The sequence below is a fragment of the Dama dama genome, chromosome 17 (assembly GCF_033118175.1).
Source record: "Dama dama isolate Ldn47 chromosome 17, ASM3311817v1, whole genome shotgun sequence".
Classification (NCBI taxonomy): domain Eukaryota; kingdom Metazoa; phylum Chordata; class Mammalia; order Artiodactyla; family Cervidae; genus Dama; species Dama dama.
This window is the reverse complement of record NC_083697.1, coordinates 19,212,140-19,235,599: the sequence shown is the minus strand read 5'-3', so window position 1 is coordinate 19,235,599 and position 23,460 is coordinate 19,212,140. Positions and strand designations below refer to the sequence as shown.

Here is a 23,460-nt window from a genome sequence, read left to right as displayed (position 1 = left end):
ACAGGACATTGAAATACAGTATCACTTTTCTTGGTCTTGTCACATCAAATTTAGAACTAAATTCTTATTTAGTTCATTGAAAATAATTGGACACTTTGTCAGTTACATTACTGGAGTTTATTTCACGGTTGCGAAAAGGATACTGGAACTTTAACTGGACTATGCTTTTGTAATCCAGAAAGTTGATTTCAAGTCTTCAGACATCAGCTCACAGATTGTATTACATGTTCATTCACACCAACGTATGGTGGCATGTCAGTTCTGCCACTTGAGCCCCTCTTCTGAGAGGTTTAAAAACTCATTTGTGAAAATCTGCTCTGGCTAAATAGCATTCTTTTTAATATGTGTATTTGAAATCAGATCATTTAATTTTATAAAAATATTATTAATAATAACTATTTAAAAGGAAATGGTATATTATCGGCCTAGAGCAAGTATTTCACACACTTAGTGTATGAACTTTTAAAAAAGGTATTTTTTTTTAATGCATCAAAATCAGAATACAAAGGCTTCATAAACAAAAGCCTTCTACAGTGCAAAAGTAAAAATCACAAAATTGAGGCATGAAAGAAAACAAAATGAAATCTTCAAAGAATTCCTAAACATGGTTTTTTATGAGACTTTACTTTTTGGGAGGGAGCATTCAGCATTCCTTCTGTTACTGAACTCCTTGAGTATATTACTAAGCAATGCTGTCCTTTCAAAAAAATATACTTATGAATGGTACATATACAGTCAACAGATTATATAACTGTCAATGACAATTAGTAGATCAAGTGTAGAACATTCACAAATATGTAGGACAAAGTACACATTTATGATTCAATTTAATGTTAATTATATTTATTTAAATATATCAGAATAGAATTTGGTATCTGAGGTGGAAATACCTAGCTATGATAGAACTGCATGAACATGTAATTTCCTGACATCTGTTTGATTTGGGCCATTATTTTGCTATCACGTTGGTACGATTTTAACTTTAAAGATACAAAGATGTTAATTTTATTTAGCTTTTAGCAACAGAGCTATTAATTTATTATTAATGAGACTGTAAGAAATAGTAGCCTTAGCACTAATACTGTGTGCCTGGAGCTAAAAAGCAGTATTCAGTGAATCCTGTGGCAGTTAATAGGTTAGAAAGCAAACTCAGAATAATTAGAATTGCAATAGCAAGCAAAGAGAAGACAATGATTTGGGGTAAGCAGCGATTTGGCCTGGGAGATGCAGAAATGTCCCTTTTGGTTACTATTTACCTTACCTCACAAGAAATACATTCCACATAAAGGGAGAAAAGAAAAAATAAAAACAACTTTATAACCATATACTCATGGACAAATTACTTTAAAGAGCATGTTTGGTAATGAAACACAATGAATACTCAAAACTAAAACACAATATAAACCACAAGGTGTAACTGAGTCTAATGTTATTCAGTTGGTTTTGAAGTGATGGATTAAAAAAAAAGTTTGCTTTTCATGCTAAGACATTCAGAAACGATATCAAATCCACATATTAGTCATGAGTTTTTAGTTTACATGATGATGAAAGGAAAATGTGAGGTAAACAAAAAGCTTCCATACATGGGTGTATATATTAATAAAGGCCCAATGTACGCCTAACAGTGTATTTGAAACTGAAACAAAATATACAACCTTAATTCTGAAGGTTTTTTTTCCTGTTAGTCAGTCTGTTATTAACTGTATATACCATACCATCCTGCTTTTTAGTGATTCACTAATTATTGGGCCACAGTGAAATATTAATTCATTTGAATATAGCATGTATCAGTTAATATTTAATGAGATGACACTGAATTCACCCATATAAATGTCAAATACATTAATCAACTGTTCATAAAACAGGTAACTCGACAGCAGCAGTAACAACTTTTACTGCACCAAACAAACGGGACAAAATGCACACAACTGACTAAGGCAGTCCCTCAATTCGCAGCGTTGCTCACTGCATTATCATCACTGGTGTTGTTTAACAGGTGAGTGCAAGTCCTTAAAAAACCTACGCAATCACATTATATGCAATGGGGCACTAAAGGTGACCACCTAATAAAATGGTAAACAATAACTAGAAATTGGTTGAGCAGCTTGGAAAACACGATAATGATACGGGTCATCCATCACCTGACATCACTACGACACGCAGGTGAGGTATGTGGCAGGAATAAAGCTCTTAGGACACAGCTGGGTCACTGGACGCCGCCCAGCACTCTCATACAGACAGTAAGTAAAGGGAAATGGTAGTATTTTTGGTACAACTGTCTGACAATGGTTCCAAGTCTAAATAGCTGAACAGTTAAGTTTTTACCAGTGCAGCTGTCTCAATGCTTCAGTCCCTCCCCATACATAAGACTGATTAGCTTTTACCAAAATTTAGGTTTTGGAAACCTGATCCTTTGAGCTAACCCATCAAAGAAGGGGGGGGGGGCTCCAAAACTCAATTTCTGGAAATAGTATATACTTTATGTCAATTCTGGAGAGTCACTCCTACAATAAAAGAAATAGTTAAGCTTCTTTCAGTCTATTATTTAAACAAACTTATTTTTGCCAGGAAATCATTTCAAAGACTGTTTATTACAGTGGGGTAGGTTCTTTGTAAATTCTTAAGTTTAGATACCCTTGTAAGTTGTAATCATTCTTATAGCATGCCAACATACTACAGTACTGTACTTTCAAAAGAACTTAGGCCTAAGAGAACTGGGTTCCTTAATAATGGTCTTCTAAAAATCTTTCTTATTAGGATTCCCTGAGAGAATGAGGCACACACAAAAAGACACTATTCATAGTTATTACTTTATGAGGTATCAATTAATTCTACATTCAAAATGCTGAGCTTCCAGTTGGGAGAGTATAGTTACAAACTGTGTCAACTTCAGCATGGAAGACAGCTGGGTTTCGAGCTCTGCTCCAGGCTGACTAGTGGCGGGGCTGCCTGGTTGCTCAAGGGAAGAGTGTAGTCATGGGCCAGCTAACACCTCTGTGGGACGGCACCCACGTCAACTCCAACGTGGCTGCCACGGGTGTGAAGGAACCCATGCCACATCTTTGCCATCCCTGAACAACAGTGTTTTATGTAGTCACTAAAAATTTTAAATTCAAAGAAAGCTACTAGATAGGAGAGGAGAAAGAGCAGAGTTCTTAACACATGTACCTGAAAAATTCCTCGTAGCCAGCATAGTGGTCAAGATGGCACCCTGTCAGAGCAATAAGAATATAAAATTAATGCTGCTTTTGCAAATCTTTAACTTAACAAATAACTGTTTTTGATAACAAGTCTTCTCCTAACCTTATTTTCAGTCAGGAGATTTTTGTTTCTTTTCAGTTTTGGGTTTCCTCAGAGTAGCAGGCCTATGTTTCTTATAATAATGCTGGGACCACCTTGGTGGGTGCGGCCAGGTTCTGATTATTAATTTGCCCAGCTGTTTTTCACTGAATGGAGGGATCACATCACCAGTGATCCTAGCTCTTCAGGGTAGCTTTAATTCCAGTGATATTCCATTTCCCCAAGATCCAGAAGAAGAGTTTTGAGGCTTATACATTTTAAAGCCCTTTCTAATATAGTTCTGTTCCTCATATGGAATCTCACTTCTCACTCTGCCAAATCTCCCTCCACACACAAAAGTAAAATTTCTTACCTTTAGTTTTCTTCTCGCATTGAATTTCTTCAAGCAGTCTACAGTCTCCTGTCTGTGCATCATGGAAGCAACAGTAGAACGTTGCTGAAAGAGGAGAAAAATAAACTTAATTGAGGATATTTAAAAGATATTAAGTTTAACAGTATCCTCAATTTCGTCAAATTTTTATTAGTGGTTTCTGCACCTATCAATGAACTTATAAGTATTCAATTACAAAAGTTTCCTAATAATGAAAGACTGATTTTGCCAAGACTACTTGTAAAGAAATATCAAAGAATACATCTTTTATTTTGGCTTTTGGGGTCTTTGGAGAACTGTCACTTACACAGATCCATGGATGTTTCAGTGCCTCTGAGGCTGTGATACGCTTGGCGGGGTTGATAGTAAGCATTTTATTGATGAGGTCTTTGGCTTCAGGAGTCACGGTGTCCCACTCTGGTGATGGAAACTTCAAAAATACAAGTTTATAAAGAGTTTAAAAGAGAGATACACTCAGCGGAACATGGAAGAGCCAAATATACTAATCATTTCCTTAAGTAGTGTGTTTCTTCATAAATTTACTTTTTGTAGAAGTTAAATTGTATCTACACGTAGACAAAATTTTTAACTTTTTACTTTATTTTGGAGGATAACTGGTTAACAGTGTTGTGATAGTTTCAAGTGGACAGCAAAGGGACTCAGCCATATGTAGCCAAACTGATGTAGATATATACCATCTATTCCCTCTCTATGTATGTATCTATATATTAAGATTGTGTGTAACTATAAGGGACAAAGAGGTACACTAAATTGCCATGTTGTAAGTAGTGATATACATTTTTAAATTTGAAAAAACAAAATGAATCTTCTAGTCCTCTAAAAAAATCTTTGTTTAATCTGCAAATTCCATTTTATGCAATCTTTCTCATAACCATCTTTGCAATTTTACAAAAGTCAATAAAGCTTAGAAGTTGTCACATCAGCACGCTACTATGCCAAGGTTCAAAATGTTGTATTACATACTTCCACATCTCATAAGCAGTAACAGCAGAGAAAATAAAACAGCTTCAATTCCTGTTCCAAAATGGACCTATTAATTGTCACTATTTGGAGTACAGCAGTGAGACAAAATTTGAGACTATAAGAGCCAGCAGGATTTCATTTTAACACTTGAAAGAGGTTAATCTACTTAATTATAAATTTCACTAAAACTAAGTTCATGAAAGTAACCAACACTTATAACTTTTATTAGTAATCATATATAGTCATAAAGTAAAGTAATTTTAAATTTCTGTGTAAACTTTTTGTTGATAACTACATAACCTCACATTTGCTTAATAAGCATATTTAGTAGAAATACTATTCTTGATGGGTTAAGAAGAATGTATATCCCATTGGCTTCTGACAAGATACTAGGTTCTTTTCCCAATTTATGAATTTTTATAGACAATCTTGAGAAAAAAGCCATTGTCACTGTGGCCGAATGGACTTCAGTTGGTTCACTTTTAGGAGCCATGTGTGACTTGTGATGTGCATTTGTCATTTGTGATCATGTGCATTTGTGATCCATTGGCAAAATGAAACACAAGAAAAATGATACTGCCTCTTTAATGCTTGCACAGTTTTGCCAGTTTAATACCTATCATTTCAATTCCGGAAGTTTACTTTAGCCAGTTGTAAAAACTTGCTAACCATCAGGAACTATTGAGGAAACACTCAAGTCTGCCTCTTTGTGATGTAGAGATTTTCTGACAACAAATGAGGGGCTGAATTCACCAAGATAAAAGTGGGTCCTTCTCTTATTTTTCTAACTTTCACAAAGGCATTTCTTTACATTCACCAAGCAGTGCATCTGCAGAGTTATGCTTTTTGGGTGAAAAGCGAAAGCGTTAGTCACTCAGTCATATCCTACTCTTTGTGACCCCATGGACTGTAACCTGCCAGGCTCCTCTGTCCATGCAATTTTCCAGGCAAGAATACTGGAGTGGGTAGTCGTTCCCTTCTCCAGGGGATCTTCCCTACCCAGGGACTGAACCCAGGTCTCCTGCACTGCAGGCAGATTCTTTGCCATCTGAGCCACCAAGGGAGAAGCAAACCCCTGTCTTCCCAGAGGGGTGCCTAGTTCTAGTCTGGGAAGATGGTGAGGGCACTAAAATGGCCAGGCAAATCACAATTTGGATTAATTATGATTAGTCTGGCTAGAATGGAATGCTTCAAAATAATAGATTTTAAATACCTGTGACACATTCATCCATCTAAATGTTACATTTAGTCAGGGGAGTCCATGATAACTGATACAGTATAATATAGATTTCTCATAACTTCTCTCTTTACCACATTGCGCTCTTAACTTGCACTCACAAGGCGGACCCGTTACTGCCTACCACTTAGTTAGCCCACTTAATAACACAGGAAAAGCATCTCCAGACCTCGCGTTCTGACTTCCAGAGGGCTGTGTGAGGTAAAATCAGAGGAAGTGGTAAATCATATTTATCAGAGGAGAGAAAATTACACCAAAGAGCACAAAGTTAAGCCATACAGACAAGTAGGTTAAGGCCTTACTCTTCATTACAGGCCTTAATTCATATGCCTAGTTTCAAATATTCTAATTGTAAATTAAATGTTTTGTAACTGTGATTTTCCAATATTTTTCAACTGTGAAAACCATTCTTTAAATGAATGCTTTCACAGAAGCTCACTGGATAAACAAAACAAAACAGTCAAAGCTGACATAAAGGAGCAATGTTCTATTTGACACATGATTCACTGCAAAATATTGTTAACATATAATTATGCAGTAAGCATTTGAAAATATAATTCAGCTAATAGGTAGTAACCACTTTTAAAGCAAAAATACTTTAATTTTTATATATTTTAAAATGCACTAAGATTCAGTAGCTTTGATAAGCAAGGTCCTTCCTTAGAGATTTCAAACTGTTTTCCTTTCAATTTTATGAAGTAAAGGGCTAGAAGGAAATAGAAACTAAATATATATGTTACATATCTTATTATTTTTTCCTAAAGGAGAGGAAAATAATAAGTGATATTACTAAAATAGCAATGAAAAATCTGTTTTCTGATAAATTAAGAAACCAAACCCTAATATAAAGCTATATGAATATTTATTACATACATCATAAGCTCCAGCCTTGATCTGCTGATAGAGTCTGTGTTGGTCTTCATCCCAGAAGGGTGGATATCCAACCAGTAGAATGTAGAGGATGACTCCTGTAGGGAATGAGCATATTAACACAATGTTAAGTCACAGAGACACCAAGAAGTTAAACAGGGCAGATCCACAGTGATATTAAGCCACATCCATTCAAAGACAGAAAACTGGATGGTTGGTAAACTTCAGAGACATGTTATCTGAAGTGTTCTGTGGAGGGTGAAAGCTGCTCCTCCTCTGCTCGAGGACTTTGACAACGTGGCAGTCCAAGGCACGCACCAAAGAGCGAATTCTGAAACGCACAGCGGAGCAGCACAGAGATGTGAAGCTCCCCTGCCACCGCGGGGGCACACTGGGCCGCCCTGAGCCCTGCGTACGCACGACCACCCTGTGCTCTTGTCTATCTAGATACCATGTGATTTTAGTCACTTTAGAGGCTGACATTTAGAAACATGACATATTATTACTTCCTCTTAGTCATTTTGCCTCTCAGTCATATTGTCACCCTGCTTCTTTGACTTCTATGCAGAGTACATCATGAGAAACGCTGGGCTGGAAGAAGCACAAGCTGGAATCAAGATTGCCGGGAGAAATATCAATAACCTCAGATACGCAGATGACACCACCCTTATGACAGAAAGCGAAGAACAACTAAAGAGCCTCTTGATGAAAGTGAAAGAGGAGAGTGAAAAAGTTGGCTTTAAGCTCAACATTCAGAAAACTAAGATCATGGCATCTGGTCCCATCACTTCATGGCAGATAGATGGGGAAACAGAGGCCGACTTTATTTTTTTGTGCTCCAAAATCACTGCAGATGGTGAGTGCAGCCATGAAATTAAAAGACGCTTACTCCTTGGAAGGAAAGTTATGACCAACCTAGACAGCATATTAAAAAGCAGAGACATTACTTTGCCAACAAAGGTCTGTCTAGTCAAGGCTATGGTTTTTCCAGTGGTCATGTATGGATGTGAGAGTTGGACTGTGAAGAAAGCTGAGCACCGAAAAATTGATGCTTTTGAACTGTGGTGTTGGAGAAGACTCTTGAGAGTCCCTTGGACTGCAAGGAGATCCAACCAGTCCATCCTAAAGGAAATCAGTCCTGAATATTCATTGGAAGAACTGATGTTGAAGTTGAAACTCCAATATTTTGGCCACCTGATGCAAAGAGCTGACTCATTTGAAAAGACCCTGATGTTGGGAAAGACTGAAGGTGGGAGGAGAAGGGGATGATAGAGGATGAGATTGTTAGATGGCATCACTGACTCAATGGACATGAGTTTGGGTAAACTCCAGGAGTTGGTGATGGACAGGGAGGCCTGGCGTGCTGCGGTTCATGGGGTCGCAAAGAGTCAGACACGACTGAGCGACTGAACTGAACTGAACTGAGTCATTTTGCTATTTAGGACATTTTGTGGAGCAATGGTGCCCTGGTTACAGATTTATGCTGTAAATATCCAGGGTGCCTGGGAGTGTGGGTACCATATAAGAAGATGAAAATCCTTTCCTCACTAATGATCTTAGTCTTCAAAGATAGTTTCTTCAGTAAAACAGCTAAACCAGTGATACTACAGAAGAGCATATACTACAAAGAGGGAAAAGAGGAGACTGAAATTGTGCATAAAATTCAGAGTTAAATGCTCAGCTTTAAGACAATTTAATATCTTTTTCATAAATATGCAGTTATTGAGAAACTAATCAACACCTGATTTAATCTTTAAATTAAACAAAATTCTTGTATCCAGTAGTTTTTAACTTGCCCTGAAATCAAATCTGGGGTTTAAATGTCTCCTTGGATCATCCTCTTGGTCATCGTATATCCCTTCCTCTACTTTTGAAACATTTTATGGCCCTGCTTAAGGTCTTCCATTTCCAGCCCACTCCCCAGAGGAAAGTCTGCCGTTGCTCTGCTGTCTCCTGCCTGCTTTTCTCTTGTGGAGTCCCCTTCACCAGGGAAGCCTGGGAGGTGGTCAGCTAGGTGACATGCTCCCTGGTGGGCCTACATCTACTGTCTCCCAAAGCTGGTCTCTTCATTTCCTTACCTTTACTCTGTGAGGGACACAGCCCTGCTCCTGTTCACCAGACCCGAAACATTTATATGATAGACACTGTTGCAGCCAAGATGGCTTTAAACAACGGTTTAGTCACTCTAGGATTTTCTAACCCGCTTCAGGAAGACCCAGTTCAAAAAGCTATCATGATCAGAACAAAGCATTTTAAACGACATTCTTAAATAAACACCCAACAACGCTTTAAAATCAAGATCAAAAGGGACTTCACCACAGTGGAATTAAAAAAAAAAAAAGGACAGTGCAGAAAATCAAATATAATATTGGTACCTTACTTTGCAATACAAAAATGTTTTTTCTATTTTTCAACATATCACAGACTTAATGTTTATTCATTTAAATTTATTTTAATATTTTTCCTATCTGATTTAACAGATGCATTTAATGATGATAATAATTATGATGATGAGTGTGTGGATGCAAGTAGAAAAGAGGATATACCTAAATAGCTTTAACCCTTTGCTATGGTTTAGGGGGTGAAGACGAAAATCAGCTTTGCAATGGAAACAGTCTATAGTCATTTAAAAATACTCATTTCTCTAATAAACATCTGGAGTTAAGTTGTTATAAAATTATAAAACAGAGCCACATCTGCAACATTTAGCATTCTGGACCTGGGCATGGCCTGCTTCTGAAGCTTTGTTCTTGTGAGTTACGTCTACTGGTTGACACTCGGTATGGTACTTTTTGGGAAGGGAGGCTCACAGACATTTCATTCCCTAAGAATCAGCACCCACTACATTAATAAATGCTCATGATTTGTTTGAGGGATGTCTACAAAAAATATACTTTAAATAAAATAATAGCATAAATATAGTAGATTTAAAAATACTTCTGGCTACAAGACATTATTGAGCAGACTGATGTGAAACTGTCAGTTAGAGACGTGGGTTTGATCCCTGGGTCAGGAAGATCCCCTGTGTAGGAAATGGCAACCTGCTCCAGTATTCTTGCCTGAAAAATCCCATGGGCAGAGGAGTCTGGTGGGATACAGTACCCTTGGTTGCAATGAGTCGGACACAGCTGAGCACAGTTCTACTACGCCTTCCTTAGTCTAAGAGTAAGTTATTTCATCAGCTGTTTGGTTACCCTGAGAAATGGCTCATAGAGGAAAGATAGGGTAATTAGTTTTTCCCTTCTTTAATAATCAGCTTTCAAAATAACACTTTGGTTCCCCAAACATCCTCCAAAGGCCAGGATTTAGGTTGTATTTTGACTATTATTACTATGAGTGCATACATAAATTTAAATGTATTTAATATTTTAATCCATTACTGTTATTTTTCTTATTTATCTTCTAACTGTCCGATCTTTAACCAGTCAAAAGCACTTCAAAGTGGCTCCTGAGTCCTGTTAATACAAGCTCTGTAGCCTTTAATAGTTTCTGTTCTTTCTGGTCTCGCCAGATGCTCTTGGATCATTACTTTTCCTAATCCAGACTTGGAATCAGCCACTTCTACAAGGAATCTTGATTTCTTATGGAGGCAAACAGTATATAGAGACCAGACTGGGAAGTCTGAGGTGTGCTCTGTGGGAACTACAGGTTTCTTCAACAAATAAATTGAGAAACAAGGAAAGAGGAATGAGAAGAAGAAGCAGACCTTACAAATAACAGAAACTTAAGAGACCAAACTGATAATGAAATTATGAGACAAAGGGGCAAATATCAAAATTACTACATATTTGATGATTTTAAGCAATTACTATTACATGACATTTAAAAATATTTCTATTATTAACATGTTTTTTAAAAAGCCATTTTCTTTCAGAGGTATTCATTAAAATATTCATAGATATATTGATATGATGTTTGGATGTGACTTAAATAATCTTGGGATGGAGGACTGAGTCAAGTGATGAAGATGAAATAAGATTAGCTATCAGTTCAGTATACTATTATCCTCTCTACTTTTGTAGACAGAATTTTCTGTAACAAATTTTCCATAAAAGCTAAACTATTTGACACAGTCCACTTCATATAACATTTTTAAAAAATGAAAAACAAATTTTCATTATCTTATATACACATTTGTGCTTGGAATATGCTAAGAGATGTTTGATTAATAAGAGTTGAGAAGTACTGATTACTGATTAGGTAGAAAGACTATATTATCAAGAACATTCAAAACTGATTTTAATAAAAGCTACAGCTTTAGAATGTAAAGGCTGTTCTTATGAAAAAAAGGTGAAGCCGCAATGCTGAGAAACTCTTGAGAAGTCAGTGGGAAGTTAACAGAGCAGTCTAACAAGCACCCACTTCAAATGCTCAAAAAGTAAAGGGCACACCACGAGCTCGTGTGCAAAATGCAGGGGAGTCTGGAAATTAACTAGTGAGGGGTAAGAACAGCTTCCTTTTATCCCTTATGCAAACCCAAAACCAAAACAATTCAAATAGGGAAATACTCTGGGACCTACGGGACCAATGATGGGCAGAACAAAGATCTAAAAGATCAAGGCCAACAAGTTAGTAAATTATTTTTCAGATGATGAAAGCTATTTCTGTCATGCGGTAGGGCTGGCAAACACACAGGCTGTCTGGCATTAAGCTGAGGTGCCTGCTAGGCAGGAGGGAGGGAGGCTGCCGGGGACAGCCTGTGTCCATCTGTCTGGCAGGTATAGCAGCCTCGTAGGAACACAAGCATCTTGCTATTAGTTCTTTCAATTACTTTAGGGAAGCCAGAAGCTGACAACGTCCAAAGAAATCTCCTGACAATTATATAATTTATTATATAAATTTAAAGATAAATGTCAATTCTCTCCCCCTCCCCCCATAAATGGTCCAAGTATTATTTATTATTAACAAAACATGATAATAATAATAATAACAGCTGTAGATCACCTGTTTGTAATTTGTGCTCTACCTAAGAATCCTAAATTTGCTGCCCTAAAGGAATTTGCAACTAGCTGCATTATGCAGCTCAATAATGGTGTGCATCAGAAAGTTTGTGGAAATGCAAATTCCTGAACTTCATCACAGAGAATCTTATTCAGTGGTTTCATGGGTGGGTCCCAGAAAATTGTATTTTTGGTAAGTACTTGGGTAGGTCACCTTGAAGCATGTGGTCTGTGATCCACAGTTTGAAAATATCAAGTCAGGGAAATAAATAAATACTATATCTAGAGAAATATCTGAAAGTATGTCAGTTCAGACTAAGAGAATGTTGGTAGAGATTATGGGGAGAAAGCTCCAAGGGCTGAAGACTAATGAAGACGTGGGTTGTCAGGGATGAAGGCAGAGAGCCTTCTGAATGTGAGGCACAGCTGGATGGTTCAGCGTAAGAGCCACAGAACAGGTGAAAGGAACACATTGTCCAGCAGGCTTGAGATTTCAAAACGGCAAATACCTTCTTAGAAGGTGCTTGATGCTGACTTATTCCAGCTGAAATATGGAAAGGCTAAGGCTCAGAAATCACACAACTGCTGGACCTAATTTGGCCATGAACGAAAACAAGGAACACATACCCCTAAGATTTCAAAGGTTTGTTACAAGTTACAATATATTCTGTGACAGCCATTAGGTTATTATCACTCACAACTGTTCGGATATCTAATGCAGGTAGAGAAGTAACATGACAAGCTGTGTGTCCACTGTATTTTCAGACTTACATTTATTATTTTTTAAAACCAAGATGTAGAAGGAAGTTGTTAAAAACCAGTCATTCAGTGGCATCTATAAACAACATTTGCTCACCTCACTATGGAATTATGGAAATAGCTATATAAGCTAGAAAACTATCTGAATCACTTTACTGTTGTTAATGGCAGAACATAGGACTATATTCTTGCTTCATTAATGTCTATCATTTACTTTCCAGTAATGGACTAGTAGCTTTCAAAGCCCAGATATAAGTCAGGCTATATTCTGTGTGAGATCATTAAAGCAGTGGTGATAAGTGTTTTAAATTTTCTGTGTATGGATTATTGTATGTTTCTAATGAAAAAAATGCACAGATTTCTTTAAGCCATTATACCAAAGCTGTACTTCACTCTGTTCTGTGTCAACTACCCAAAGGCAACTATGGTTGAGTACTTGCCATTTTGCTGAATGACTTATTCTGTATTTCCTTTCTTATCTGGGTTATCTCATTTTTTACCATACTATCCAATGTCTAGCTTTGCAAAGAAGTAGTTATTAAGAGCTAGTGTTGAGGAATGGTTGGAAACGAGATTCTCTCAAGATCTGCCGTTACCAAAAAGCAGTAAATAAAGTGTACATTACTTTGGCAGCTATTACAATGGGAATGAGAAAAGGTGTACCATCTTGTAAGTAAACTGAGTTTAATGTAACCTTCAAGACATATAATAAAATGATAAAGCTATTCCAAACAGCAGAGACCCAGAAATGTAAGAAAAGGCATAAAAATATCTTATTATGTTCCAGGTAGTGAGCAGTGTGTGTGTGTGTGTGTGTTTGGGTAATTTCCCCCAAATATGTAACACTGTAATATCTAAGACACTTCTGCAGTTAACTGTGTGATCCCAAGGGCATTTTTCAGCATGCAATTAAAGGATACCAAAATTTCTACAGAAAATAAGGGTTGGTGGCCCTAAATAGGGCAGGCTTGTCACAAAGGGATTTGGCTGTTTGTAAAAAATAAAAAAACATGTAAAAAGAAAAGATAAGGAGAGAACTGAGCAAAATGAAAGATAACTCTACCCATGGGAAAACGAGCTGAAATCTGAAAGATGCCCTGTGGCCCTGAGTTTCTAGAGTAATTCATGAGATGTGTGTGTGTAAAAATTCCTCTTGGTAGTTCTAGGAGGCAAGTACCATTATCAACACCATTTTAAAAGATGGTCTCACTCTGGTTGAGATGTCACTCTGGTTCAGACCTGTCTATATTACACCCTCTCTTCAGTGCTGGGTACCACTCTAGCTCCACCCTCGCCCACCAATAAAAGCCATCTGCATCTGTCAGTCTCTTGGGGTACTCCGCTCCTTTTAAAATTCATCCACAGAAACAGATCTGTGACGGAGGTTGATTTCTTGCAAACAAAATATTTTGAGTTATCTTCCATTAACATTTAGACTTGAACAACGGCATTTTGTGGCAATGCTCTCACCAAAAGGACTTTAGAGTTCCTGCTTAGGAAATAGTCTCAGGCAGGAAGATAGAGCTTGGAGCTCACCTAAGACACTACCCTTTAAGTGACAACTCCAACTTTTTAGAATAATAATAGCTGTTTGCATTTCAAATTGCTTTACAAACTCTAAAAACCCTATCTGACCCTCATACAGCTCTATGAAGGTCAAATATTTCTATTGTACAGGTAAAGAAGCCAACTCAGTGATACTAACGAGATGGGGTCAGCCGGTGCAAAGCAGACTTGAAACGCTGTGCTGGTCTCACATCTGCCTTCTTAGGCGTGGAAGTAGCTCTAAAAGCCAAGATACACCCAGCTGGAGATCACACACCAATGTGTTGGTTGTGCTAATGATATAGGGTCAGAAGCCTAGAGGGTTAGCGCCTGCCCAGTGACTCCAGCAGAAGATGTTTCAGAATACCCTGAAGTACCCCTTTTATTTCTGTCTCCTACCTATTTGAAGTGTATGTTGACACACAGAAATTCTGCTATAAAAGTTGTGGTGGAAACTCTCCCCATTCTTTGAGCCTACACAGGCTATGATTTGATTAGAGCTTGTTGCTAAAAGCCAGGCCTAAACCAGAGCCCAGGCCCCACAGGACAACTTCATTCTTTTCCGAGATGCACTCTTTTTCTCCTCATCCCTGCTGAGCATCTTGTGTTGCAGACAGAACAGCTGTGGTCAGGGCTCCCTGGAGGAGGTGAGAGGACAGGGGCAGAAACCCCACACCCTCTGTGGGGGACACTCTACGGCCCTATCTCAAAGTGCCTCCTGGGCCTCGAGCTTCAGCAGCACCTGGGAACTTGTTAGACACGCAAACACTCCCGTCCCAGACCTACTGATTCAGAAACAGCAATCTTTAACGGGCTCTCCAGGCGACTCTGTTGTAGGCTAAAGTTTGAGAACGTAACTTTCTTAAGTTGATTGCTAGAGAGCATCAACCTCAGATTTGACAGATACTATTTTCATTGTAACAACAGTGGTGTGCTGCAAAATTTGCATGAAAATGATTCCTTACCGCATGCCCACATATCCACTGGCTTTCCATAAGGATCTTTACGTAAAACTTCTGGAGAAAGATATCCAGGTGTACCAGCAAAACCTAGGGAAAACAGATGTTAATGAATGAAAACCAACTTGGCAAAACCAATATGAAATGGCAAAGCAAGGAAGAAGCTTCTTTGGGCTTCTTTATCTGTTGATCTGTTTGTCAGGGTAAGACACAGCTCTTAGGGAAATAAAATAACCTGGACGAGCTTCTCTCTATAGCAGTCTTAACATCAATCTGTCCTGCATTGTAGCTAATTAGAAGAAACACATCTTTCTTTTCCCCCAGATAGAAAAACCTTTCTATGGTGCTGCACAGTCAGTGTATACACTTCAGACTACTGGCTCAGCAGCTCAGATTCCCCTTCACGTGCAAGTTAAAACTGAACCTGTGGAAGGGTCAGACATGCCACCCCATCCTGGGAAGAAATCAGGAGAAAACCGCAGAAGGTGACACTTCTCATGCTGCCTACATAATATATCGGGGCGGCTGTTGCTGGTGTTGAGTTGCTCAGTCGTGTCTGACTCTTTGCGACCCCACAGACTGCGGCCCGCCAGGCTCTTCTGTCCGCGGGATTCTCCAAGCAAGAATACTGGTGTGCGTTGCCATTTCCTTCTCTAAGGGATCTCCCTGACCCAGGGATTGAACCTGTGTCTCTCGCATTGCAGGCGGATTCTTTACCGCTAAGCCACCAGGGAAGCATTATTATGAGGGGTATTTACCTAGAAAGTGGGGCTTGCCTGGTGGCTCAGATGGTAAAGAATCTGCCTGCAATGCAGGAAACCTGTTTCTGATCCCTGGGTCAGGGAGAGCCACTGGAGAAGGGAATGGCTACTCACTCCAGTGTTCTTGCTGGAGAATCCCATGGACAGAGGAGCCTAGTAGGCTACAGTTCATAGGGTTGCAAAGAGTCGATATGACTGAGTGACTAACACTTATCTACAAAGTAGAAGGACCCAAAACATAGATCCTGGGGATAAATTTAAAGCAAATTTTCAGTAAATATTTTTGATAGTGAGGTAGTCTAAGGGAGGAGGATGGGGCTGAGAGTAACTGAAGAACTCACTAGGAGAAGAAATGCGCTCATAATGTATCAAAGAGCTCACTCTGTACTAATAAGTAATCACTGTGTACTTATAACTGGCAACTGAAGAGAAGACTCAGGAATATTTAGATGAGTCACTACTGAACAAGTATCAGCTAGACTTTTAAGAGATGAGGTAGGCAAAACTAGATGGCTAAAGAAAGTTTCCTATCAGATAAATCAGTACTTCCAAGAAGGTATACTTAAATGATAATTAATAGCTAGAATCTAGAGTAAAATACTTATTTATGAAAATAATGATTTTCAAATAAAAAATATTTACTTTAAAAATTACCAAAAATAGCTATGGCTATTTGGAAATTTTCTTTAAATGCATACAGAAATTGGAAAGTGTTCTTTAAAAGGATATGTAATCAGGAATTCCTCTGACTACAAATCAGTGATGAAGCACATTATTTATTTACTGGGATGCAAAGTATCCAAGAAAGCAGCTTTTCCCCACCTCCAAAACAAATCTGTACTTAGAAACAAGCATATATATAACAACACGGTTACAACAAATTACATTTTGAGGCAAAGGATTTTGGATTTCACTCCCCCCCCCCCCCCCCATTTTCATTAGCTGTCCTCTCCTGTTTGCTTTAGAGGAGGATGAGGAGGACAGTGAGAAGGAACTTCAAGAAAAGACCTGTATGCTGTAGTTTAAGCTTTACATGGACCACAGTGGATCCACCTCTACCTCAAACTTTATTTGATAGAAATGTTTGTTCAGTAGTTGTGAGCTGGAAAGAATTATTGAGCAACAGTGCTGGTTTCCCTGCCTGAAGTTCAAGGATTACCGGAAGGAGCCATGTGAAAGTTTGCTATTCTAAGGCAGAGGCAGGCACACTAGCTTTCAAGAGCTTTTCAGGGCTTCTCATTGCCATATCTGCTCTCTCATTCCAACCATTCCTTTCCAACTCCTCCAAATGTTGAGACACAAAGGGAATCCAATGGGAAACAGATTCCAAAGACCAGATTAAAGCCTGAGGTCCCACCTGGCATTTTAAGATACTTTATCATCTGGTCCTACCCACTACTTCCCCTTCATTCACTCAACATAATATCTTTCTACTTCTGGGCACTTAACCTAAAAAATCTCTAAGATTTCTTGAAAATAAACTTTCCATTTTCACCCTTAACGATGCTTTTTCTGTTTCTTGAACCCTCGGTTTTTTTTGTGTATGTGTGGGAGGGAGTACTTTTTATCTAACACAGGGTGACTCTAAATTACTTCCATCTCCTACAGTTCTCAGTGGTCCGTCCTTTCTCTGAATTTTGACTACCCTTTTATATGCAATCTGTAACCTCCTATCTAGAATTGCTAAACTTTAATGTATGTCTGAAATAACTTGGTAGAATACATGCCTGGAGTAGGAAATGTTAACACTTCATCGAGGTAGAAAAGATAAAGAAGTAACCACTATGCAAGAAATGAAGTGATAATCCTAAGTGTAAATTATTACAAACCTCTTCTGGAGACTAAAATGCTAAGAGATACTTGCTCCTATTTAGCACAACTGTCATTTGAGCAGTCGGGGATCCTTACCCCTAAGAATAGTGAAGCCTACATCTACAGGCACAAATGTTAAAACAGTGCACTTTACAACATGTTCTCATGAATACAGAAATACTGAGGGTAAGACAAACTAGATGTTCTTTAGCATGAGATTAAACTCCTAAATCTAGTTTATTATGATATAAACTATCAATGGGAATTTAATGAGAGCTAGCCTTCCTTAGAGACAGTGTATGTTTCTCATTCTGAAAAACCAACAGGAATACCAGAACGGATCAAAGATAAAACAGAATTACTTACATGCAGAATCCACTGCAACATACTGCCGCTAAAAAACCCTTAATATTTAAACAAGAGACATAATAACATAATAGCAACCAAGCAAAAGAATTTGTCCATAAGAAATAGATCATGGCAGTTATCCTTTTTTCCTAGTAGCAAAAAAAAGAAAAAAAAAAAAAGAGAGAAAGAATGGATTGCAAACAGCATTTCCAATCCCACAGGAGAAACAGATTATTCTCTTCGGTAAATCTTCTAGTTTACCTTACACAGTGTGTTACAGGGTGCTACTACTTCTAGCCTTTTTGGCTATATATAAAAAAGACAGAAGAAGTAACATGGGAAAAATAAATATTTGATCTTGAAAATAAGGAAATAACTGAACACAATAGAGAGCTTCTAGAGTGGTTTGAATAGTTTAATTTTTATTTGGAGTAGACCTCAAATTTATTAAAATAAAACTATGTAAAAGCTTGAAACTCTGGCATTACACATAATGAAGAAAGAGTTCTGCTTTTTTCTTATTAAAATAAAAAGGTTTCCCACTCAAAACCTTTACATCTTTTAAAATATAAAATTAATCAGTCAAATACATGAGACTATGGCAGAAAACGAATAAATATAAAAACAAATTATTCATACTAAAACATGCCTTTCTTCCTAAAACCTAAAATATACAGGCAATATCTCCAAAAGAAAGGCAGTACATCGCATTCCCTTGACTTAGTTATCCATGCAGATTCACTGACATTTGAGTTGAATGTGCTCAGTTGCTCAGTCATGGCTGACTCTTTGCAACCCATTAAAAAACAACAACAACTTTAAAAGAAAGCTAAAAAAAGTATTCTCCTAAGCTTAGAAACTATGTTTTTTTATACTTTTAAAATGATGAATTTTCTTAGACCTTAAAATGCATCTTTTAAAAGTCATTACCCTAATAGGTATCTTAGCAGGAACTTAGCTGATTATCACCATACCAAAGAAAAAAATGGGAATTTTACTCCCCATCTGTCATTGTTTCTCTGAGACCAGTTTGCCTTGAGAAATGAATTATCACAATTTGAAAATATGTGTACTTTTATATGGATGCTATTGCTTTCACTAGCCTGATATTTAGTCATTCACTCAACAACTTCTACTGTGTAGGCTGGTTCTGTGACATGTTTCATTCTAAGACAGTTTTGAAAACTTACTGAACAGCTTTGAAAACCCAGGCATATTTCGATGGTCTACTTCACTCATCTCATAACAGCCTCATGAAAGAGTGTTTATTATTTCCATCTGCAGAAAGGACACTGACCTCACAGAGTTAAAGTGACTTGCCTAATATTATGTAGTTGTTAAGAATCAGAGCCAGGATATCAGCTGCAGTATTTTAATTCAAAAAGCAGAAACTTTGTACTACACATAGTCCCTCAAACAGCTTGTGATCTAGCAAAGAGATGAAATCTCACCCAAACAAGTGGGATTTCAGGAGCTCAACTTCAATACTTCTATAAGCATCATCCAAGTTGTCAATGTTAAATTTGATCCTTGGCTCTGTAATAAGGCTTCTGGCTTATTCCTGATATCCAATTATCATCTTGTACATAGTTCCGGCAATCACATCCCTGAGCCTAAGTCCCTTTTTTGGCATCTCGTGAAGTGGGGTCCTGCTTTGTTCTAGAAAGGAATAGAGTTCTGTCTTGGAATCCAACTTGCAGGATTCTGATTTCCTCTAAACAGACTCCCTTAAAATTTAGGGTTCCTGTCCTTTCTGCTTGTTACCTGGAACTTGCTTGCTCCTGTGTTCTTCTTAGTTCAAGCTGTCTTCATGCATAATTTGAACTTCTGCCTTATCTTACCTGGTTCCTTGCCTGCAGGCTATCCTTAAAGCCATCCTCCTACCAAATAGTTACTCAACAGAAACCTGATTATGTCCTCCTCTAATTCAAAAATTTTCACCAGATTCCTAAATCTAAGATAAATGCTGAATCCTTCAAAAGAACATAAAATCCTTTCCTACTTCATCAGCTCCCCATCTCAGTATACCTTCTACTTTAGCTGTAATCAACTTCTCGCTATTCCTGAAACAGAAAAAAACTATTTCATGCCTCTGAAATTTTGAATGTGTTGATCCCTCTGTCTGGAATGCCTTTATCGCCTTGCATGCCAGTGAACAAAACTCCCATTCAGCCACCAGAAAGGGGGAAGCCTTGTCCCAGTCACTGAAATTTCCACAATTCTTCTCTTGTGCTCCAGAGCACCTTATACCTGCTTCTGTTAACGGTGCTCCCACGCTGCCTGCTAAATACTTACTGATACGCAAGTATGAGTATTTTGAAGGGCAGGACCTCCTAATCCATTTCTGTATCTCCAGTGATTTGCTCTGCCCATCTCTGTGATAGCCCCACGACTTCCTATTGGATCCCAACTCCTGTAAGTGTATGTTCTTTATCAGGGTCAATTATACTCTTTCCTAGGATAAAACGATGTCTCTGAATCTCAGATTTACAGCACTAATTCTAGGTCTTGCCTCTTTTCAGTTTGCAGTTAACAGGAACAGCTTTGTCCAGTTACATGACAAAGTATGCCACAACAAATGCCAAATTTGGAGGTATTAAGTTCACTTGGTAGGTAAGGACAACCTTAATGTAAAAGGCCGTATTCAACAGAGGTATCAGAGACAAGGATAGTGGTCAGGCACTACTGAAGCAGGGCCGGCAGCACAAAATGAGGTCCTGAGTTAGGCTGCCTTCAGAGGCGGGGGATGAGGCTGTCCCACCGGCCACCCCCGTTAAGTGGCTGGGGCAGATGAGAGAGAGATGGGGAATCCTGGGAGATCTGTGTACTTTTCAGTACATGTGTATGTTTAGGGATACAGAAAACTACGTGTATAGAAAACAAAAGAAGTAAGCATTTCTTGAGCTCTCCTTCTATTTGTTGTTATTGTTTAGAGGACAAGCAATTCAAACTGAAGGGCATTTTGCCACTGGCCACAACATGGATAGACCTAGAGACTGTCATAGTGAGTGAAGTCAGACAGAGACAAATATACGACAGCTTATATGTGCAGTCTAAAAGGTACCAATGAACTTTTTACAAAGGAAAAGTAGAGTCACAGATGTAGAAAACAAACAGAAATTTGTCTGGGGTAAAGTAGTGTGACATATACACACTATTGTGGCACTAGTAGTGAGGAATCTGCCTGCAAATGCAGGAGACATAAGAGACAGGGGTTTGATTCTTGGGTCAGGAAGATCCCCTGGAGGAGGGCATGGCACCCCACTCCAGTATTCTTGCCTGGATAATCCCATGGACAGAGGAGCCTGGCAGCTAAAGTCCATAGGGTCACAAAGAGTCAGACACGACTGAGGTGACTTAGCATGCATGCACATACACACTGCTATTTATAAAACAGATAACTAATAAGGACCTACTGTATAGCACAGGGAACTCTACTCAATATTCTGTAATGGCCTATAGGGGAAAAGAATCTAAAAAAAGAGTGGATATACATATATGTATAGTTGGTTCACTTTGCTGTACTTCTGAAACTAACATTTTAAATCAACTATGAAAGTGAAAGTGAAGGCTTTCAGTTGTGTCCGACTCTTTGCAATCCATGGACTGTAGCCTACAAGGCTCCTCCGTCCATGGGATTTTCCAGGCAAGAGTACTGGAGTGGGTTGTCATTTGCTGCTCCAGGGGATCTTCCTGACCCAGGCATCGAACCCGGGTCTCCAGCACTGCAGGCAGACGCTTTACCCTCTGAACCACATGAACTATATTCCAGTTCTAATCTCAACACACTGGCAGTAAGGACAGAGGCAAGGCGGCAGCTTGTGGAGATGTAATACTTTAGGACGCCGCCTGAAAAGTGGATTAATCCTCAGCAATGGCAGAAAGAGAAGCATAAGAAATTCAGTGGGTAAAATAATTTATTTATCAAAACAATTCATAAACTTGAAATACTATAATCCAGAAATATTTAATACCATAATTTAAATTTGTTTAGAGTTAATCTTGTCCTTACTTGCAAGGAAACAGAAATTTCATAATACAGAAATTTCAAAATTGTAGAGCAGAAACTGGCACTTTGAAAAAATAGAAGATGAAACTCACACACACATATATAGATTCATAACACCATATATTATATAAATTTCTCTCTATATGCTTTATAATATTTTTAAAACTTAACAGTGCTAATCACAAAATATGCAAAATACTGTGCAAATATTTCCAGAGTACCTAGTTACATAGGAGATTTCAGCATCAAGTGAGGCTGTATTTGGACAATCAATTTTCTCTCAAATAAAATACTCTCTGAATACTGCAATCCTCCTATTAATTAATACAGCACCCATTTTTCATCAATTCTTTAAGAAAAAAGGTCCGTGTTACTGCTCTTCTATTATATTTCTCCTTATTTTTAGACTTATACTTTTTTAATGTCACTAAAATTAGGTACTTATAAAAGTCCACTATCTTAAGACTAGTTGAGTTGTCAGAATGAACGTTTCCATTTTGCTGTGGCTGGTAAGCGGGATGGGACTGCGGCCCAGAGAGTGCAAGCAGCATGGGGGGGCCCTACTCACCGAACCACGCCTGCTGATCTCCTTGGACCTCTATGGCTAGGCCAAAGTCGGCGAGCTTCACAGCGGCTCCCTTGGATTTGCTAGCTAAAAGCAAATTCTCAGGCTTTATTTAGAAAGAAAAGAGAGACTGATGTGAGAATCTATTTTAAGTGACTCTTCAAAACTAACGTTTTGTAAGATTAGGAGAAAAAAAAAAAGTCATGCACTGTCCTCTCTCCCGGAGACTGTCATTCCTAAATCCCAGGGAAAATATGGTTAGAAAATGATTATAAATGATCATGTGGGCAGGCTTCGGACAGATGCATGTACGTCCTGGAGAGATACTGGGCTGATGAGAGTATCACTTGGGGAGAGTTCAAATGAATGGGAGCACCTGTCTTGACCTGCTCACATGCTTCCAAGTGCTGCTTGAGGTCCAGACTTGGCCACGGACATTGGCTTAGAAGCCTAACAGAGCACAGACATTTTTCAGCAGAAGGGAACTTGGCAAAATGATAACAAGAGTTGGACCAATCTACAGACATTTGGCAAGTGAAACTGTGCAAATTAAATCCTAGTTGACTTCAAGAGTTTGGACCCAAATGTAGTGATTTTCATTCCTCACTGTTTCCAAACAATTTCTGTACAAATTTTGGAGTCTTATTCTGATTATGTATTAAAATTGCTGTCTTTAAGAATCTGTTTATTCTTAAAGGCAGAAAAAGTCTACTCTTACATGCCAAATGTTATAGTTGGCTTTTTTTTTTCATAAGCTAGTTTTTAAAAACATAATGTATATGTCTTCAAAGTGTGATTCAAAATATTACTTATATATTTATTTTCACATCTCAGAATACTGTAAGAGAGACACATTTTAATTTTCTCAGGTATTTATCTACTCAAGGACTGATAACTCAATCCTGGAATAAGGCTGTGTCTACACCACTGTTTTCCAACTGGTCATCGAGACACATTGGTACTTTGAAAATAAGCACCATGACAAATTCTTGACTTTCCCT

General features: G+C 38.2%; 1 protein-coding gene across 13 annotated transcripts in view; it reads right to left on the bottom strand.

Moving 5' to 3' along the window:
* The window catches only part of CAMK2D (calcium/calmodulin dependent protein kinase II delta), a 309,449-nt gene that overhangs the window by 42,326 nt on the left and 243,663 nt on the right, over positions 1-23,460 (bottom strand). For all 13 annotated transcript variants that reach the window (XM_061164157.1, XM_061164148.1, XM_061164144.1 and 10 more), the window contains exons 7-12: positions 22,463-22,565; positions 14,971-15,054; positions 6,765-6,859; positions 3,978-4,100; positions 3,653-3,736; positions 3,169-3,211 (exon numbers count right to left, since the gene is read on the bottom strand). In XM_061164157.1, coding sequence (XP_061020140.1) covers positions 3,169-3,211; positions 3,653-3,736; positions 3,978-4,100; positions 6,765-6,859; positions 14,971-15,054; positions 22,463-22,565 — 532 coding nt within the window. The remainder of the gene's footprint in view (positions 1-3,168; positions 3,212-3,652; positions 3,737-3,977; positions 4,101-6,764; positions 6,860-14,970; positions 15,055-22,462; positions 22,566-23,460) is intronic.